Genomic DNA, 20696 nt, shown 5'->3' with positions numbered 1-20696 from the left:
TGGACGTCCCAGCGATCTGGCGATTTCTATGGACTCGGCTCCTAGCGCTCGGATGGATGCGGCTCTACACAAGGACAAGGCTCCCTCGGCTCTCCAAGTGTGATGGTTCCCCTTCCTTGCGGCTCAGCTCCCAGCACGAATGAGGGTGCACCTGCGCAATGATACAACTCCCGTTCTCCCGCCTCCGCCTCCCTCATCCGCTGCCAACAGTATCGACGTGTCAACAGTATCAACAATATCCGCTGTTCCTCAACCTCATCATGTACGTCATCGTCGCAGCCATCGCCGGCTGGGCCATCAACTACAGCATCGGCGAGAGCATGAACTCACGTACTAAGCCTCCTCCAGCTCTCAATGCAAATTGTCTCTAAGATTTTTTTTAAAAAAGCGTATGTGGCCACATCCATGTTGAATCTGTTGTTCCTCCCCGTGGGTGTTCCAGTGCAGGGCGCGTCGCCGCCGGTGCGCCTGTTCCCGATCTACTTCCCGATCGGCAACCTAGCGACGGGATTCTTCGTCATCTTCGCGCTCATCACGGGTGTCGTCGGCATCTCCACGTCGCTCACCGGCCTGCATGACGTCGGCCAGGGGTTCCCAGCCAACATGATGTCCGCCGCCGCCTCCGCGCTCATCACCTGGACCCTCACCCTCCTCGCCATGGGGCTGGCCTGCAAGGAGATCAGCGTCAGCGGAGGCCCGCGAGCCAGGTAACGCACGGATCCAAGGGCCCTTTTATTCGTTCTGTGTCCTCTGCTCCTCTCTTGCATAGTTACATGTGCCTATCGCCCTATCTCTGTGCTGTGCAGAGAACCTTGGAGGCATTCACCATCATCTTGTCCGGGACGCAGCTGCTCTGTGTCGGGTCGCTCCACGCAGGCGCGCACGAGGCCATCGTCGCGACCCCCATCGGCGGCAGGGTTTGGTAGCATGACTGAGGTGGCAGTGGATGAGGGAGGTGGAGGCGGGAGAATGGGAGCTATATTACTGCGCAGGTGCACCCTCATCTACGCTGGGAGCCGAGCCACAGGGAAGGAAACCATCGCGCCTGGAGAGCCGAGCGAGCCTTGTCCTTGTGTAGAGCCGCGTCCATCTGAGTGCTGGGAGCCGAGTCCATAGAAATCGTCGGATCGCTTGGACGTCCACGTGTTAGCCATCCAACGTGGGTCCGCATGGGAGGAACTCTGCGGACCGTCCCCACTGAATTTTCTTCCTAAAACAGCCACAAAATTGTCAATTCAATCACCACAAAACAGACACAAATTGGATGCCTGAATTCATGAAATCTGTATCTAAAGCACAGATGATCGGATTCAAGAGGACTACTCGCAGAAACCAAATCTCCCAATCGATAACCAGCAAAATCCAAATCCGACTCCAGGATCAACACAAGAAATTACCGCACTACAACCAGCCACACACGCGCAGGCACAAACATACATATGGAAGAACTAATCGCAGAAATGGAAGAAACGCTAGAGCACCAACTCCTCCTAGTTCATAACCAACGCAGATCCCAGATGCCATTCCAGGATCAGCACAGGAAATTAATCACCACACTACATCCAGACCTACACGCGCACGCACAAACCCAGGGAACACAAACCCACATGCCACCCCACGGAACCAAGCGCAACAAATCAAACGATTACTAGCTACTCAGCTAGAAGAAAGAATCCAATCAGTATGTACTTGGCCACGGGGATCGCGGAGTTGCTGGCTGCGTGCAGTGCCTTGGTCCTGATCGCCGCCGGGCCGAACCCGAAGCCGACGTGGCTCCGACTGTGCGCTCCCCGGTGCGCGGGTGACGCCGCCGCGACCTTGGCGTCCACCTTGAGCTCCATCGCCACCAACCACACCCCACTACGAGCACTTGGGAATCTAGGATTCGGGACCCTAGCGGGAGGTGGGATGAAGAGGCTGGCAGGCTAGGAAATGCCGGGGGATTTATTTGTAGGTGGGGCGGACGGGCGATGCGGAGGTGTTTGAGAGGCAATGGACTTGGAGGAGAAGTAGGTGGGATTTGTGTCATGGGAGTGGGAGCCAGCCCAGCTTCCAGGAGGAAGGGGAACGGATTGGAATCGGGCCCACGGGGTGTGGAAAAACAAACTTAGCTTCTTTCTGCGCTATGAAAAACTACTCCATGAGAAGTCATCATTTCCATGAGAAGTCATCATTAGAATGGACCCTACAAAATTGCCAAAAAAGAGAAATAATTAACTTATTTGTTGTTTTTGTTGGTGTGGCAAGCCACCTCGTGCAAGCACGGATCGACCATGTGAAATGACCATGCTGCCCCTACACCTCGTACTACCATTCCCATTACGTTGCTCTCTCCTCCCTCTTTATCTCTATGACTGGTGGGACCAAGTCATCTTCTTCCACCTCGGGACTCTCCTCCACCGACAAGCTTAACACACTCCCTCCGCAGCCGCATCGACTTCATCCGCAACACCCAGAAATCATCGAGGTCATAAAGCTCATGGCTTCCGCCAAGGTCCGGCGCACGCAGGAGGCCACGTCTCCTCCACCCCTTCTCAAAGGCGTTGTTGGAGGTCCTCTACAACATGAACAAGGAGATCCAGACAAAGGACATCGACCTGCCGCTCACCCGCACCGCCCCGTCAAGAAGGTGGCCCTCATAGTCCTCACTAGTGAGCGCAGCCTCTGCGGAGCTCCAACAACAACGTGCTCAATAAGGCGGACTCCTACATCAATGAGCTCAAGTAGCTAGGAACACGCGAGGCTAGGCTGGAGGGCGGCAACGATGGCCAGCTCAATGAGTGCGAGGGCTAGGAGCTTGGGGCCGGATTGGAGGGTGGTACATGGTGGCGGGAGACAGCACACAGGGCCTGGCCGGAGCGCTGCGGTGGCGTACGGCACGTGCATGGTTGGGCTGGAAGGTGGCACCGACGGCTGCCACATGGGGCGGCGGCCACCACATGGGGTGGACGCGCGTGGGCTCGGGTATGTTGTGCCGCGTGCCGGAGCTGTTGGTGCTTGGAGGCCACGGTTCTCCAACCCCTGCTGCCCTGCCATGAATTCATCGGGGCCTCGCGGGGAAGATGAATGGAGCAAGTGCAGGAAAGAAGATAGAGGGAGCTGGTAGGTAGAAGAAAGGTAGGGGTAGAATTGTCATTTCCTATGGTTGATCCCTGCTGGCACTCCAACCTGGAACGCCACGTCGAATAGAATGGAAAATATGTTGCTTAAAATTCGTTCATGTGGCAAATATGTAGGTTCTATTCTAATAATTACTTCTCAAGGAGTGTTTTTTCTTAGGATGGCAAATAATTAAATATCACTCTCAAGGATGGATTGATTGGTTGTAACATGTAACTTTGAAATTAGACCTGAGAAAACCTCGGCTAGGCCATGCAGGCAGAAATCTTGATTTCTTTCGGGCCTAAAATCTCGACTCAAGCCCGCCCATTAACTCCACAAGGCTGACAAAATCAGGCCCAATTTGGGCTGGGCTCGGGCTCAGGTTGGGCTGCACATCTTTTTCTATGTAAATATAATTAATTTTATTATTCGGGCCGGGCTCGAGCCCAGCCATTTTTTTGGCTATGAAAATCAGCACCGCGCGCCGCCCCTAAATGGTTGTCGGGCTGGACTTAGCTCGTCGGGCTCAGTCCAGGCTGTCGGGGCGGGCTTCTTTTGCTCAGGTCTATTTGAAATGTTGGAAAATTATCACCACTTTATTTATATTATTTGTTAACCCATTTTTATAAAATTATTCCTTTTTTAAAATAAACTTGGCTGGAGTTTTAGCAAATTTCCTGAAATAGGTCCACAATCCAAGATTGAAAATTTTTGCCATTGAATTAATTAGCACAAATCGGTCACGTGATGGATGTTCCGTACAACTCAATTTTTTTACAACTAGAAGTGATGGATGTTCCATACTATTTTTTCTTGCAAATAGATGAGACGTTAGCACAGATGGGTTAGCTTTAGACCCGTATGAGGCATGAATAAATTTTCTCCTTAATTCCTATGAATATTTTTGTCAAGAAGTATATGTTTGCCAACGTAGCACCATGTTGCCATTGCCATGTCGGACCTAAAACCGAGCAAAAAGGTACGGACCTCCGATGAATCGTTTAACATGTTTAGCGTATCAGGTTTTGTTTTTGATAGCTTGCGAACCTAAGTACCACTGCTTCACAAAATAAGAGAAAGAATCTACAACTCAGATTAATATAGCGACACAGCTTGATGGAGCACAGCACACTGCACAGTATCATAATCAGAAACAGAATTATGTTCAAAATGATAACTCAGCAATAGACGTGCACGGTGTGCAACGCAAACAAAATCTCAGAAAGCGAGCGACAGTTTCATCACTAGCTTGACTGCTCAAAGTATCAGGGGCACTGCTGATAGGTTAAAGGACTACCACGAGCTTTCACCTAGTAGAGTTCTGAGAGAATTCCATGTACAAACTATGGGATCGATGTTTGTATCCCAGCTGAGCATAAGTATATTGGTTTCTAGTAGTTTTTCACCATGGTTTGAGAGCAGAAACAACTAATAGTAACGTGTAGTAGTTTAAGGACTAGCACTTGGAGATTGTTGAACTAGTCATCAAGTAACTTGCAGAAGGTAAATTGAAGGTCTTCTGTTCCAACGAAATGTCACATGTTCCAGAACTGAAATTGTAGCAATAAAGAGTCAGCTTTACACAAAGGAGTTGATATAACTAAAATAAATCAAGTAGACAAATAACAGATCCAAATATATCAATTCCACCGGTGAAATAAATTACGCACATTGAAAGCAGTAGACTCATTTGGTTGGTAAAAATTGAAATCCAAGGCAACAGCTCCAGAATTAGGAGCTAACTATTGAAATCCAAGGCAACAGCTCCAGAATTAGGAGCTAACTAGAATTTCAGTTGGTGCCATCAATTCCAATCTCCATAGTACAAAGTCAGTCTATTTAATGGGTATTAGCAAGCAAGCGTCTTAGCCACCCCATGTAATTACAAAAATATCCTGCAATAATTAACTCAATTATCACGCACCAAAATTGTTCTAATGGTTGAGGGATTATGCCATGTATGTACTTCGGAGAACATGCCCACTTAATTCTACATTCAGCTATTAAAGTGTCATTTTGATTCTACATTTGAGAGTAACATGAATATGATATTAAAGTAGACAGAGACAATTAAACAAACAATCAATAGGCAAAGATCATTAGCTACAATAGCTCAAGCTAAAGAACATAGTCCATACTTCATCGCAGCATATCCGTCTAACAGACTCGACACCCAGCTGGCTGATGTAGTAAATCTTCAGGATGACTATAGTGCATGGGAACTATGGAGCCAAAAATAGATCCAAATGAATTTTACTCCTCAAATCTACAGATGACCACAATTTAATTCCAGTCCCTAATAGACTGATTCGTCCGGCTAATACCATGACTGAATGCCTATGAATAGTGTATTCCCGCACTAGTCTTTAAAACTACATTAAAAGAGTTACCTGTGCACTGATGTACTCAGGATCATTGGCAATCATATTTCAATCCTTTGTATATTAAGAGCAGATAGTTCTGAACAATTTAAGAAAAGAATGCAGTCAAGATTATTCACCAATTTGGTGAATTTGCTTAAGCTCATGGTGGAGACTATATCACATATATCTGCATGACTCAAACGGACAACTAAAGTTTATTTCCATGCAGGTTCAATACCAAATGCCCAACAGCTGACAATGGTGGCAACCAATCTTTGTAACAAATGTTTAACAATTACACTGCACCAAGAATACTAGAAGACAAGTTTGCATGTTGGTAAAGGGTAAATCACTTTGTATTAATGCATTTTACATTAATGTAGTGTTTGGGTTTCTAATGGGTTTTAGATATGAAAATAAAACGGGGGTACGAATGGGTGGATATAAGATAGGGATATAAGTTTTTCCTATTCCCTTGTTTGGTACGGGATTGGTTTGGGATGAGGCAATAGATATCAAATTACAATAATGCCCTTCTAAAAGGAGTAGGGAGCCAATCAAAAGCAACATAATTAGGGGCAGCATTGAAATTTTGCACAGCTACTCATATCACATCCTCAACCTTGGGTTATAAGGTCTGGGAAAAAGAAGTTTTCATATCACATACCCAAACTCCCTCCTATCCCTAACCCAAAATACAAACAAGGGAAATGCTTTTACCCACACCTCATTTCCCTATCCCACCTATTGGAATGGCAATAATTTAGTAGAGACTCAACTAAATTATTGTCATTTCAACAGGTGATGAAGCTAAACAGAAATGTGTTGCTCACTTGAACAAGACAATGCACCAATACTTGCATACTTTGTTCCAAACATTTGCGCGCCAAATCAGAAATGTCACTACCATCTGAGACCAAATTAGTACTAACTGAAGCTCTATACTTGCATATTCCCACCAAATTTAAGCCACAAACATAAATTGGGATGCAATAGGCCCCAATTAAATCAAGTTACTACTGAACATGGTAAGCAGATAGTAATGCCAATCATCATAAAACAGAATTTGCTTCCAACATGCACAAATCAAGGAACTACTCGTGAATTAATTGGTGAGGAGTGAATACCTTGGACAATTCAGCCCTCCAAAGCCCTCCCACATGGAGAAAAAAGCTCGGGACAAAGCCGAAGCACGGCGTAGCAAAGGTGACAAAACTTGCATCGTCCGTGAGCCCAGAACCAAGCATTGCAAGCCAGCAGCCGTTTGCAGGCGCAAGCATTTGAATCAGCAGACCCAGCAACATGACCGGGGCACAGAAGCCGTAGACCATCACTTCCAGAGAGCTGGGACCGTGGCTGCCACCCTGACGGGGACGCAAGCAATCATCAGTCATCACCCACAACATTCGGAAGCGAGGCTCAGATACGCTCGTAATCACAAAGGAAGAGTAACTAATTGGGGGCCGGGAGAAATGGCCGGCAGCGTCAAGGGGAGAGAAAAACGCGGCAATACCTCGCGGGCCAGAGCACGATCCCAGGCCCTCCGGTACAGCAGCGCCGAGGCGAGCGGGAAGAGCACCCGTACGACGAGGAAGGCGACGTTGGAGGCCTTCACCGCGACGACCGCGGCGGGGGAGCACCGGCCAAAGGCCCAGCCCGCGGCGATGGCGGTGGCGTTGGAAGCGAAGCACGCCAAAACGGCGCCAATCCAGACGAGGAGCAAGGCGTCGGTGACGAGCGAGAGGAGCCCGAGACGAGCCGCCGCCCTTGCGGCCTGCCCCGACCCGGCGCACGGAGTGGAGCGGCCGCCGCCGGTGCCGATGCCTCGGCGTCCGCCATGGGGAGGGGGAGGTGGGGCCCTGGAAGCTTCGGCGGGGGCGGAGCGCGCGAGCGGCCGCGGGGGACGGCGGGCGAGTAACGAGTTGGCTGTGGTGTCTGGTGTCGCCGTGTGGGTGGTGGACTGAGTTGGTGGGTGTTGGTGGTGGGGCGCGTCCACGTCGATCGGTGTCGTGCCGGTTTCGAGCATAGGATTCATGGGCCGCGGCGTGACCGAACCGAAACGAGCCCAATTTCTTCGGCACACGCTAATTAAATCAACTAGTATGTGTTTTGAACAATAATACCTCGACAGATTCTCATAATTGTGCCTCCGTACGTATTCTCATGACCAATTAGCCAAACAAAACGAGGTGATATCAATCCAAACTAACTGCACAAACATCCTGGAATAGTGCATGATTTTTTTTCCATTCAAAATAAATAATATGCAGCGTAATAAAATTACCTTATAGAGTTTAGTTCCACATTGAAAATTTGTAGAGAGAAATCGTAATATATAAGATGGGGTGTCTCTCATCCATCATCAGATGACTAGTTGATTTAATTAAATTAGGCCTAAGGCCCTGGTTGAATTGTGGCCAAGTCGATTTGGTCCCAAGATTGTGGTGGCTAATCTTGGCCTCTTGACTAGCAATCACAGTCTTCGAATCAAGCCAACAAGTATCATAATTCAAGCAAAGCCTTGCGCCTAGCTCAAATCAAGTCAAAACATCCAAAAGACTAACCTATGTTCCATGATGATGATGATGATGATTATTTTACTTCGCCTAAAGAGCTCAATTTTCTCACTTTATACTTCTTTCGTTCCAAATTACATGTTGTTTTGACTTTTCTAGGTTCGTATGAGTCCAAGTGCGGACTTCTAGTTCACTTGTTCATGTACTGCCATGACCATAACAGTTCTATGCTAGAGCACAGCAAGAGTCACCATCATAATTTGCTGAAAGACCAACGAAATTTGCTAAAACAGAACACCAAAATAACTTGGCATCAGGCATGTGGGCAGAGCAAACAGAATCTTAGCATTAGCACTTAGCAGAGTAAGTATACAGCTTCAGTGGAATAGTATCGACCAGGTTTCACCTCCCTTTAGCATGAAACTGAAGTTCATGGGATGTTTAATTTCTATGCATAAACTGTATGAAATGTAGGCATATCCTGTCTGAGTACGTTCTATCAGTCTCCACAAGAGATTCACGACACAGAGAACAACTGGTAAGTGGTAACATGGGTTTATTAGTAGCCTGGATCCTTGTTATTCCTAGCCTTGAGCCACTTGTAGTTGAACAATGAGCTAATCAAGTAATCATCATCAAGTCACTTGATCGCAGAAGGTAAATGGCATGTGTTCCCAGAACTGAAATTGGCAGCAGTAAAACACATCAGCTTTACACATAGGAATCGGTAATCACAATGGATCGAATAACTAGCAACATATCCAGCTATATCCAAATCTGATATCAAATTCTTTGTTGAAATGGAATGCAGCACTTTTACAGTCTACACTAAAATTACTACCAGTGATTAGACAACTAAATAAATCAGCACATTGTTTGATGTTGTGTCAATTCAGTCTTCACAGCAAGTGCTAAAGAATGCAGCCATGCACATTTAGTTCACCACATAGCCAAGAAGAAAACTAAACTATGGTGGAAGTTTGATTAGGGTAATCAACCACTCGCAGGTTTTGATGCATGGAAGCACTAAGCATAGCCCCATCTTGAGGCAGCAAGGAATACAGTCCTCCATTTATCAAACTATTCCATCCGTTACATGCTAATAAGAGAGCAAGAAGATTGACAGGGCTAGTGGTCATTTTAATTAAATTTAATATTGACTTAACCAGTCAATGAAGCAAGTAAGGAGTACATTCGCTGTGAGATTCACTAAATTCGTGGAATAGACTATTCCCTGTGAACAAAGCAGTAATGCCGAACATAAGCATACAAGACTGGACAGCAATTTTCAGAAACTCTGCACCTATTTGGATGCTGGACTGGGTGACACCGTGACAGATATATCCATATCGAGCATGTGGTGAGTTTACAAGAGTCAAACCACAACTGATGAAGGCATAGAGAGCGAAGAAGATCGTATTATACCTTGGATGATCACACGCTATGCTGCCGTAGAACCGCTGCTATTCGCCGTAGCAGCCATGTAGCCGATGACCATGACGGGGAAGCTGTAGACGCATGTCCAAACACAGAACAGGAAGAGCACCAGCTCGGTGACGCTCACGCTGCAGCCAACAGTTCTCTGCCCAGCCACTGCACGCCGGCACCGCGGCGGCGGTGGCGATGGCGCTGGCGGTGGCGGAGGCGGCGGCGTCCTCCTCCTCGCCTCGTAAGCACGGGAGATCAGCAGGGCGACGAGGCAGAACATGCAGATGCCGACCGGCCATACGTACGCCTCGTCGCTCAGGAAGCGCTCCACGGCGGCGTTCACGCCGGCAGCTTCCCGGCCTCCGCGCTGGCGCTGGAATCGCCATGGGGAACGAACCACGACGTCACCACACCCACCACAAATCCGAGGAGAAAGCGAGAAGCGAATTGGAAGGGGGGAACGGGGGAGCGGGAGCAAGCCCGCACGCCGGCGTACCTCGGGGATGCTCACGCGGACGGTGTACAGCCGGAGGGAGACTTGGGAGAGCAGCGCGGCGACGAGCAGCAGGGGCGCGCGGAAGCCGGTGAAGACGTCCTCCACGCGGAGGCCGCGGCCGCAGGCCCAGCACCTGACGATCGCGACGACGACGCTGGCGGTGAACACCCACGTCGTGGCGGCCCAGGTGTAGAACGCGGCGGCGTCGGAGAGCAGCGCCATGGCGGCGGCGTGGGTTGGTGCTCGCGCGGCGGCGGAGGGCGTAGGATGGGGTGGGGGCGCTAGCTGGAGGTGGGGGAGGAAAAGGGATGCGAGCGGCCGGGGGTTTTGTGGTGGCCAAGTGGGTGACGGAAGCTTGTGGAGCTATTGGGTGTAAAAGGGTGCGTGCCCGCCCCCAGGCCGCCAGCTGTGGAGAGGCGGGAATCTGGTGCGCGCACCCGTATGATCAATTTTGTGCAGATAAATTTGGTTTCTGGCACTGGTTTCAATTCTATTTTTTCTTGTAACTTTCTGTTGTCTCGTTGAATTAAAATCTTAGCTTTTGGTAGCTATAAGTTGAACAAATTAGCTGGATTTTCATCTGCCCTATAATTTGAGGTTTATTCCATGTATTTTAGCAAGACTTCATGTCCATTGTCAAGTTGAATAATGCCCTGTTTGAAGACTCCAACTAAACATTAGGAGGCTAAAAATTAGCTCAGGAGCTCCAAATGATTGGACTAAAAGTTGAATTAGTTTTTAGTTGCACCAAAATCATCTAATTCGAGCTAAAAGTAGGTAACATATTGCAAAAGTCACTTTTGCCCATCCCACCAACCACATCCTCTCCCTTTCTCTCTCCTCTCTCCTCTCCCAAAAGCAAGGGTAAAATGGATTTTATGCATCTCCTAATTGTCTTTTAGTCATAGGATCGAAACAGGATAGCTAAACTTTATTCGTCTAAAAGTGTTGCTTCACTTTTAGCTAACTAAATTTTAGTCCAACTAAAAATTAGTTTTAAACGATCCAAACAGGACCTTATTACAAATCGATCAAAGGAGGGGATGATTTAATGCAATGGCTTACTTCTCCCATTCCCTACATGTGTGTAATTTCTTCTTTGTCGGAGACGACGTGAACGAGGCCACGAGCATGACCCAACCGCACCCAAGCTCGCTCCTCCCGTTCCGCCCGACGCCTGGTGCCGCGCACGGGAGGCCCCCGGCGTACGTGCTCCACACACCCAATGGCCCTGGGCCGTGCTGGTGCCCACGCGCTCCTTCCTCCGTTGTACCGAGCGCATGCACGCAGGTGAATAAGTGATGCTGGACAAAGCGCGCGGCAGTGGCGGACATGTTGGCGCGCGGCTGCCGCTGCTGAGCGCTGGTGTGCACGTACGCAAGAAGAGCTCAGTCCACTCCGATGACGACCCTACTACAGGGCTCATGCCGAGCAGTCCTGCCGGCGGTGGCGGCGCAGATGCCGTGCTCGCAGGCGCCTGTGTGCACCGGCAGCACCACCGCCAATGGCGTTCGGTTGGCAGCGCACGTGTCCCCGCGCCACCGTGCACCCAGGCCCCCCACGGTTACTAGCTCCTCCGCCGTGCACAGCCAATAAGCACGCACGCGCGGCGCGCCACACGGAGCGAGCAATCAGCTAGCGATCGATAGAATCCGGTGCCGCGCCCTGCGCGTTTCAGTGCGCACAGGCCGCGCTCGCTGTCAGTTGGCACGCTCTCCCTTGCGTCCTTCGCAGCTCACTCGCTCAGCACAGCTACCAGTTTCAGCGACGACGTGGACACGTTTGCCCGGCCCGTCGTTCCACCCCGTGGAAAAAAAAAACCCCGCATGCTGCGCGCGTAGAGCACGCCGGGGATCGATCGTGCCCGGCGCTCGACCGCTCCGGGCGCCGGCCATTCGATCGTGCGACTCTGCCTGCGTTGCGTTATATTGCTTGCTTAGAAAAGACTTGTGCACACGCGCACACATGGTACGGGTTCTCGGGGCTGTTGGTCCCGGCGCCCCAGCGTGACGACGGCTCAGGTCACGGGAATTACCCGCCAATTCTGTTTGCTCAACGTTGGAACGGGCTCGGCATATTGCGACGCATGCAGCAGCAGGTGGCCCTGTAAGCTAAGGCAAGTCGCTAGCGTCGGGTTGCAAGCATGCAGCAGAACAAACCACCGAGAGCGACATGATGCGCAGATGCATTGTACGTTAATTTTGTCCAAGATCAAGGTTCAAAGCTCAGCCCAAATCCGTATCTCAGATAAGAATCAGAGCACACGTCAACATATAGCAATAGACGACGGGACATAGTAAATGGGCCGGAAAAAGGCAAACATAATCTCATAGAACCGACTGGTTACCATCAGTCCTCATTATTATTAGCACACGCACGATTAGATCTTTCTCTCTACTGCTCAAGCCTCACTGCATCAGTCGAGTAGTAGAATGCACACATACACGATAAAGGTCTAAGCTGTCAGACTTTTCTGCTTCTAGCTACACAGCTGAAGTTGGCAAGAGGCTTCTGCGAATATTAATTAAAATCACCAAACAGCTAGCTAGAGTGATATCCTCGATGACCACAGTATCTCAGTTTAATCAAATGGTTGCAGATCACAACCGGTACTCTGTAGCATCAAGTCATGTTACTCCAACCGCTTGCAGCTGTAGTCCAACTAATCACCATATATCACTTGCAGAGGTGAACTGAAGCTGTTCCACTCCAAATGGCATTGTCAAGCAGTTGAGACCTGAAATTGCAACAACAGGCAGCGTCAGATTTAAACGCAGGAGGTTGATAATTGAAATGAATAGAGCACAGAAGCAGCACATTCAATAATACCAGAACATCAAATTCTTGGGTGAAATGGAATATCATAATCCTCAAGTTGCACTGTCATTAAATAAACTGAAAGCCTAGGCAGCTAAATGACCCAAGACAGGAGCTAACTGATCAATTTCCAGTTTGTTCGACCAATTTCATTATAATAAAGTGATGATGCAAAAATGTGTATTTCAGTAAAATCGCATATGTTGGTTTTTTAGGCACGCACTCTGAGGTGGTTAAGGCCATACTTTACACTAGTTAATTCACTGGTTGCATCTAGCTTCATTATATCAATGTTTGTGAAATTGTGCAGTCTACGGTGGAAATTAAATAACTGAATGGAGAAGAAGTAGACAGAAAGCCAAAGAGCAAGGACTATTAGCTACAGCTCCGTAAGTCCATGATAAAAGTCGTACAGCATTGGTTAAACAAAATCTCAACCAGAAGATTGAGGTGCTAATCTAACTACAATCAATTCATAAGAGAACGGAAGGACATAACTCTTATAATATACAGTTAACCAAAATTTAGTTCCAAATACTAATTGGTACTTCAAAAATAAAAGATAATTGATAAAATTAAATGGCATGCATTATATGTCCATTAATTAATAGTACAACTCGGCATCCACTACTAGAGAATTGACTTTCCATTAATTAAAAGTGTTAATCAAGCATCAAGCACTCATATGTTTCTTTTATTGTTTGGCTTAACTTCCAGAAATCAATCTGAAACTATATATGTACATTCAAATCAGATACATAGGATTTGGAGCAAACTAGATAAAACTAGGCAGTCTAGAAGATTCACCACTGTTGTACACGTGAGATGCACTTTTATCAAACAATGGGACAGCAAATTGACTTGTTTTCTAGTGTCTACAACTGAAATAAGAAATCTACATCAGCAGTCGATTGCATAGTTCTAATCCAGGCTTTGCAGTCAGGATAGTGTAGTATCCAATAACAGTAGTAAGTGGCACTAAAATCAACCATAAACAGTACAAATCATCTACAAACAACTGACAAATAAACAAAGGAAATTTGTGCTTGTGCTTGTGTTTGTCTTGGCTAACTAACCATTTATGGAAGTTTATCATGTCGATTAATCATTTGAAACAATGCATTATTAGTACTAAAGAGAGTGCAAAAAATACAAACAAGAAGTAAAATAATCTCTCACTATAACTACTCCAAAGCCTACATATCAATCCATAGGCAAATAAGAAGGACATGGAAATGCATATCATGCCAACGACATTAGAAGCCCAGTTCATTTCTTTCATCCTATGTTACTTTACTTGTCAAAGCAAAACCTGTCTCTTCTCGATGGAGCATCATAGTGCTATGTTGATATAAGATATAAATAGAACGTGAAGTGCACAGAGGACAAATTAAAACATTCACAACTCTGGAACTTGTAAAAGCTTTACCCTGGGTTAACAGGATCTGTGGAAAATTCAAACACACCATAGTTCTGAAATTTTTAGATGAAGGAAATTATTCTGGTCTCTCTGCATGAGGCATATGCACTCAACTAATTTATTATTACACTAGCTGTTGAGAGTGTTAACCAAATAGTTCTGAATAACAGGCATCTAAGTAGTTCTCAGCAAGAAAGTAGTGTGTGTCACCTACTAATTAACTCCAACAGCGCATTGTGTCCCCTAGGCCCAAGCTTGCTCAACAACAACCGGATAAACTCAACAAATAAAAGAACTGCAAACTACATATGATGATTCATATATGGTGGGCATAATATCAAATAACCAGAAAATCAAGCTGTCCAAAGTTCAACAGCACTCTAATGCTTAAATTAAAGCTCCTGCATTGAACAACTCATATATGGAAAACGAACTTTCCATAAACCAAGATGAAGAGTGAATAATACCAATAATTTTGCAAAAATAATGCCCACTAACTAATGAAATGGAAGCCTTTTAAGCTGACTAGCTAGCTAGCTCATGTTAATACTTTCGCATGTTTAGATGTGCCTATTAGATCTAATGTTTCTTGTTACAAGCACAACTAGCAAGCTGGCCTTCCAATGTAAAATGCATAATAATAGTACTAAACTCCCAAGTTCACTTATGAGGGCTCATGTTTATGGAGTAAACAGATATCGCATAGCAACTAAAACACAGCCCTGGCATCAAACTGATATGAAAATCGATCCAGCCTTTCTAAAGAGTATCCCAATAAATTAACAAGCATTGCAGCCAAACAGAGAAGAAGATACAAAACAGGCACCAAATTCACTTCAATTTGGTCTAGACAGCAGAAGTTAAAATCAATCACATTCACATCATATCGATGTTTATACGTAGCTGGATTTTGGGGAATTGCACAGATGTAATCCGTGAGTTCGTCAGAAGGCGTGAAGGCATGTAATACCTTTGTATTACGATCACGCACGGTATGCCCACCGTCGGAAGCGTCTCCGAACACGCAGTCTCATAAGCCGCATCATCCTCCTTACGCCGTCGGCGAAAGCGCCGACGGCGAAGCCGATGATGCACCCGGCGAACGTCGGCCACCAGACGAACGCCTCGCCCGTCAGATGAGCACGTTCCACGGCGGCTGCCGATCCGTTGCCCTGGCCGCTCCAGGGGAACTGCCACGGGAGCAGCATCCACCGCTCGACGGAGCCGATGAACCCGGTGCAGATGCGGGAGTTCTCGCCGGGATCGAAGCGGAGGGAGCGGGGGCAGAACCCGCAGGGCGGCGCCCACGGCGACGCCGCCTCGTTGGAGGCCTCCCTGTCCGTGAACACCCGGAAGGCGCACTGGTAGAGCGCCCAGCTGAGGAGCAGCACCAGCGTGTGGAACAGCGGGGTGCTGCGGACGTAGCCCCTGGCGACGGCGCCGATGGCCGCGACGTTGAGCGCGCACGCGGCGGCCGCCACGGCGTAGAAGGCGAGGCCGTCGGGGAGGAGCGCCATGGGAGAGGGGACCGGCCGGGGAGCGGTGGAGCGCGCAGGAGGATGAGCTGGAGTCCGGAGGGGATCGACCGGGGAGACAGAAACGGTGGTCTCGGCGTGGAGCGTGAGGTGGGAGTGGCGGAGCGAGGAAGGAAGGTGAGAGCCAGGCAGCAGCCGCCCGGGCTTTAAGGAGAGGGCTCACCGGGACAGCGTGGACGCCAGTTTCATGTGATAGCGGCGTGCCACTGCCAAGTACGAGTTCACTGTGGGCCTCACGGCTGTTTAACTTTTACTTTGGTTTTTCTTTGTCAATCTCCTGTCCTGTAGTATCGACTCCAGGCGCTGGTGGCACCGGCGCTACGTGTACGTGCAACGGTGGCTGCCGCCGCTTCTCCGACGCATGCAGCATGCTCCGGCGGGTCGACCGGCCAAGCGGGCCCCGGCCCGTTCAGAGCAGAGGGCGACGGCGTGGCACGAGGCCAGCAGCCGACTGGACCGGGGCTGGCTGTGATCACGGGCCGGCACTGCCGTGGTGCGTTGTGTGTTCGACGACGAAGCGTGGCGCCGCGCGCACCTGAGGAAGCCGCGGCGAGTCTGCTAGGGCGCTCGCGTCGCGTCCATGCTGAATGGCGGCCGCGTGGTTAGCATCCGCGGACCGTGACAGACAAAGGACAGCGCGACAGAGACCGTCCGCCTCCGCCCACCAAATCCTCCTCGGGCTTTGGATTGGCGGGTTGCTGCTGCGTCGTGGGGATTGCGCGTGGCCCCACCGGTGGAGAAGTGTCCACATCACCACATGATTGGAACAAGCGGCTTGCAGATTGCGGCCATCTCGTATATACTCCTCTCCTCGTGCACGGCCGGGGTCGTGTCGTGTCCCGGTTTGTCTGTCTCGATAGAAAAAGGCAGGCAGGCTAGCATGACGTGATGTCCCAACCAATGCTCCAAACTGCAAAGGACCCTGGCAATCCTGGACGCGCCTCCCTTTGAGCCGACCGCATGCACTATGCACTTTACCTTTCTCAGAAAGGACGGCCGGCTTTGCAGGCTCTCTCGCTCGCCTGGGAAGCAGGTTTGAACGGCCGAATCTTTTGGGCCCCCGGCGACCCCGTGAGCTAGCTCCGCTAGCGCGCCGGCTCGACGCCGGACATGGTGGTCCCAGCGGAGACGGGCGCCGCGGCATGTCCAACGGTGACGGTATGACCTGGACTAGAGATTGAAGGGGACGAATAAAAATACATAAGTGTGGTTTGAGTTTTCTTTTCTTTTTATTTATTTATTTCAGCATGTGTGTTGGGTGTGCTTAGTATTTTCTATTTTATTTTCTCTTTATTTTTCAGTCGGTGTGTTTATTTCATCATGCCATGCTAAATAAAATATGCATCACCTGAACCTAATGATATGTAATTAGTTGTGATGATTTAAGTTCTTGTCATGTTGAAAGATGATGATCGTTGCCGCCTTGTTTAATTTTTGTACTTGGATTTGCACGTTCAATGCTCTCTCTAACACGAACTGAAATTGAAGCTTATCTTTTTGTGAAGGTTATGATAATTTGGACCCATATATTTATTTATTGCTCTGTTTTAAATGGAACAGAGGCTCTTTTATTGTTTTTGGTTACAACTCATGCTAACCTTGTCAATAATACTTCTTGCAATTGCTCTACCTATCCAAAGCCAAATATTTATATGAACCATAGATTGCAAAATTTATTTTTGGGTGAATTGATTCAGGATCTACTACTGTGGTATGAGACTTAGAAGTTGGTCAATTCTTTTTGTATAATCTCTTATTGCTAGTATTTCTGTCCATGCATTGTGAATTTCTACACTGGAAATTTCGCAAACTTCGCTAGGCATCCAAACCTAAACCCAAATATCATTTTTATGACTACCTCCTTGACCACAACCCAATTTAAGTATGGAAAATATTTTGGTAAAGATTCGGAAGATTATTCAGTGTCTTTCCATGAAAATCAAGACCTGGAGGCAATCACTAGTGCGTGGAATAAAAAATAAAAGAAACAGAGGCCAGAAGGGGCCAGGCCGATCGTCCTGGGGTGTTCCCCCTCTGTTGCCCTAGAAATTTGGCATGGAAGCCCCTCCAGAGGAATAAAATAGTTTTTTTCAGAAGAAGAAAGAAAGAAAGAAAATCAAAAGGAAAGAAAAAATTGAGAAAAAAGAAATAAAATACTCCTCAATTCTTTGAGCTTCATAGAGATCCGTGCTTTCAAGAATAAGGATTACTCCATACTCATTATTCCAACCATGTGCAATCCGATTACGAGGACTTCATTTGTGCCTCGCGATCACTCTTAACCCTTGCACATGTCCACTATCAAAATGTGCGTGTTCATTCTCTCCCTCTCCATAAATAATTATTTTCCATGACCTTTTTGACAAGTCTCAGTAAGATCCATCAGAATTCTTTCTTGTTTTGGTAATACTCTGATTATAATATTTTTGCTAGGACTAACTTTCCTAAAGATCCAGATAAAGTCTTACACATAGGTTGAAGAAGTTCTAGTATAGGCTTGAGAGACTTGATAAGCTGAGAAAACATGAGCAATTGCAATGGAGCTTAAATTGTTAATCTCGGTTCAGTTTCTTTTTGAGAAAATTTTATTGAAAATCTTTTGAGGTTTGTTTAAAATTGAGAGCAAAAGAATAAGTTATTGTGGGATGTGCTTAAATGATCTACCTTCCCTATTAGAAAAGGCTGGTTACAACTTGAATATTAATTGAAAAAAAATCTATGAGAGCATTACGTTTTCTTGTGTGTGATCAAGTGCAGGATTGAACACCGAAAGATAACGCTGATTACTGGAGGTTGAGCAAGGTTTAAGCATCGGGGGATTGTTGACGCTCACTATTGGCACACTTTTACTCCTGTTTATCTTCCATAAGGACATAAATTTAATACCTAAACTATTGATTACATCCAACAAATTGGTCATTTTCACATATGCAATAAATTTTGGAGGATGTTGTGTTTTTGCAGGAAATTGGGCTTAAAAGTATATTTTTGGATAAAGCACTGAACGAGCATTGAACCAGACGAAGACGAAGGTCAAAGGGCCCAGAAAGGGGCTGGCCGATCGGCCTAGAGGAGCTAAGAATATGAACACATCTATTACTTCACCATGAATGATTGTACATCACAAGATCACCACCGGAATCCGACCTTGATCTTGATAACTTCTAGCTCCACAACTCTAGCGTGATCTTCCTCGCAGGGTGATCACGCCGGCAGAGGTTCACCTACGCCAACCTTTGACAACTGCATGGCCCTCGGCTCTCCAGAGAGGTATCCCTCAAGCATCTTCTGCTTCTCTGCTGCTTCACGTCGAGTACGTCATCTTGGATATGGGCCTCGGTGGATTTTTCAGGGTATTTATAGTCCAGAGAGCGCGTGGTAAAAATTGGAAGGTGAGGCGGCGAAGGAAACTCCCAGGCCGATCGGCCTGGGCGGGTCCAGGCTAATTGACCTGACTCTTCCTTTTGGCCCCCCACGTCCTGCTTCGCTCCAAGTCTCCTTTTGTGCTTTGAACTCCTATTTTCACTTGCATGTAGGCCTGGCACATCAGTTGCCTCAGGATGAGATTGATCTTCAATGACTTTCCAAATCTCCGCTTGATCTTCTTTGATCCCTCTTTTATCCCGAAGTGATTCTTGCCATATCTTCACAAACTTAGCTCTTAAGTCATCTCGAAGGATTACTTACCAAAGATGGGCATCGGAAGGTTCTAGAAGACCCTAGGCCAATAGGCCTGTGCTCCTCTGTGCTAATTGACCTAGGCCCTTCTTGAGCCCGTTGTCCTCCGTCTTCGTCTGTTCGATGCTCATTTAGTGCTTTATCCAAAAATATACTTTTAGGTCCAATTCCTTGCAAAAACAGAACATCCTCCAAAATATGTTGCACATGTGAAAATGACCGATTTATTAGGTGCAATCAATAGTTTAGGTATTAAATTCATATCATTATTGAAGATAAACAAGGGTAAAAGTGTGTCAATAGTGAGCGTCAACACTGGGCTACACCCGAAAATAGCTAAGCCCAAAATTTCGTGGGCTCGCCTCCTCGGCCCATTATTTCGTGGGTCTAAACAAAATTATGATGCCATCAAATGTTCAGCTAAATCCATTAAGAATTAGGCGTAAATAAAGTTATGATGTCAGCATATGTTGCGCTTGATCCAACAAGAATTGGACCTAAACTATGTTATGACGTCAGCAATTATTGGGCTCGGTCCAAGAAGAATTGGGCCTAAATCAATCTATGATGACATTAATTATTAGGCTCGGCACAACAACAATATGGCCTAAATCAATCTATGACGACAACAATTATTGGGCTCGGTCCAACAAGAACTTCGCCGAATTCAATCTATGACGAAACAATTTCTCACAACCGTCATGCTACATCAAACTGTGGTCCAACGTGGCATGCTACACAGGAGCCATTTTATGACGACATGTGAAACAAATTTTCATTCATCATTATCTTAGTGACGCACCGAAATAAGAAATGTCACTAGACGTGGTTTGTGACGCTCGAGTAATGACGAAGGGTTTTCGTCACTCGAGCATCATAAATCACGGGTTATGATGAAAAACCTGTTTATAACACTTTTTGGTAAGTCATAGGTCGACAGATTTCTTGTAGTGACATTAGGTTCTAGAGATAAATGATAACCCCATCGAGTGGAACTACCCGTATTGTGCACATGCCAGCCACCCACTTAGCCGGTCCCCATCGAGTGGAACTACCCGTATTGTGCACATGCCAGCCACCCACTTAGCCGGTCTAGCCGTGCCGATGGAGTTGGAACTTGGAAGAGATGTCCGATGGTTGACTATTAGTATCGGTCGCGAAAACCCCTTTAGTGCTAGTTGCCCGACCGGTACCGCTTCTCCAATACTAAATTCAAGGTATTTTTGTACCAGGTAGTTTAATCGGTACTAAATGCGCCATTTAGTACTGGTTGGTAACACCAATCGGTATTAAATGGCTTTGCGTCAAAAAAATAAAGATAAAAAATCTGAACAACAGGGA

At 47.3% G+C, this 20696-nt stretch overlaps 1 protein-coding gene across 1 annotated transcript; it reads left to right on the top strand.

Annotated features, from left to right (window-relative positions):
• The first annotated feature begins 158 nt into the window (after positions 1–158).
• LOC117861860 (membrane protein PM19L) lies at positions 159–926 on the top strand. Its single transcript, XM_034745385.1, has 3 exons — positions 159–330; positions 443–707; positions 809–926. Exons 1-3 carry the CDS (start codon positions 159–161, stop codon positions 924–926), a joined length of 555 nt encoding a protein of 184 aa, XP_034601276.1.
• Positions 927–20696: the final 19770 nt, after the last annotated feature.

Source organism: Setaria viridis, chromosome 6 (assembly GCF_005286985.2).
Source record: "Setaria viridis chromosome 6, Setaria_viridis_v4.0, whole genome shotgun sequence".
In the NCBI taxonomy this organism is placed as follows: domain Eukaryota; kingdom Viridiplantae; phylum Streptophyta; class Magnoliopsida; order Poales; family Poaceae; genus Setaria; species Setaria viridis.
This window is presented reverse-complemented; position numbering and strand designations above follow the sequence as displayed.

Coding starts and splice junctions, on each gene's coding strand:
- LOC117861860 (XM_034745385.1), top strand. CDS start 159: ATGATACAACTCCCGTTCTCCCGCCTCCGCCTCCCTCATCCGCTGCCA. Junction 331..442: donor CGGCGAGAGCATGAACTCAC/GTACTAAGCCTC, acceptor TGGGTGTTCCAG/TGCAGGGCGCGTCGCCGCCG. Junction 708..808: donor AGCGGAGGCCCGCGAGCCAG/GTAACGCACGGA, acceptor TGCTGTGCAGAG/AACCTTGGAGGCATTCACCA.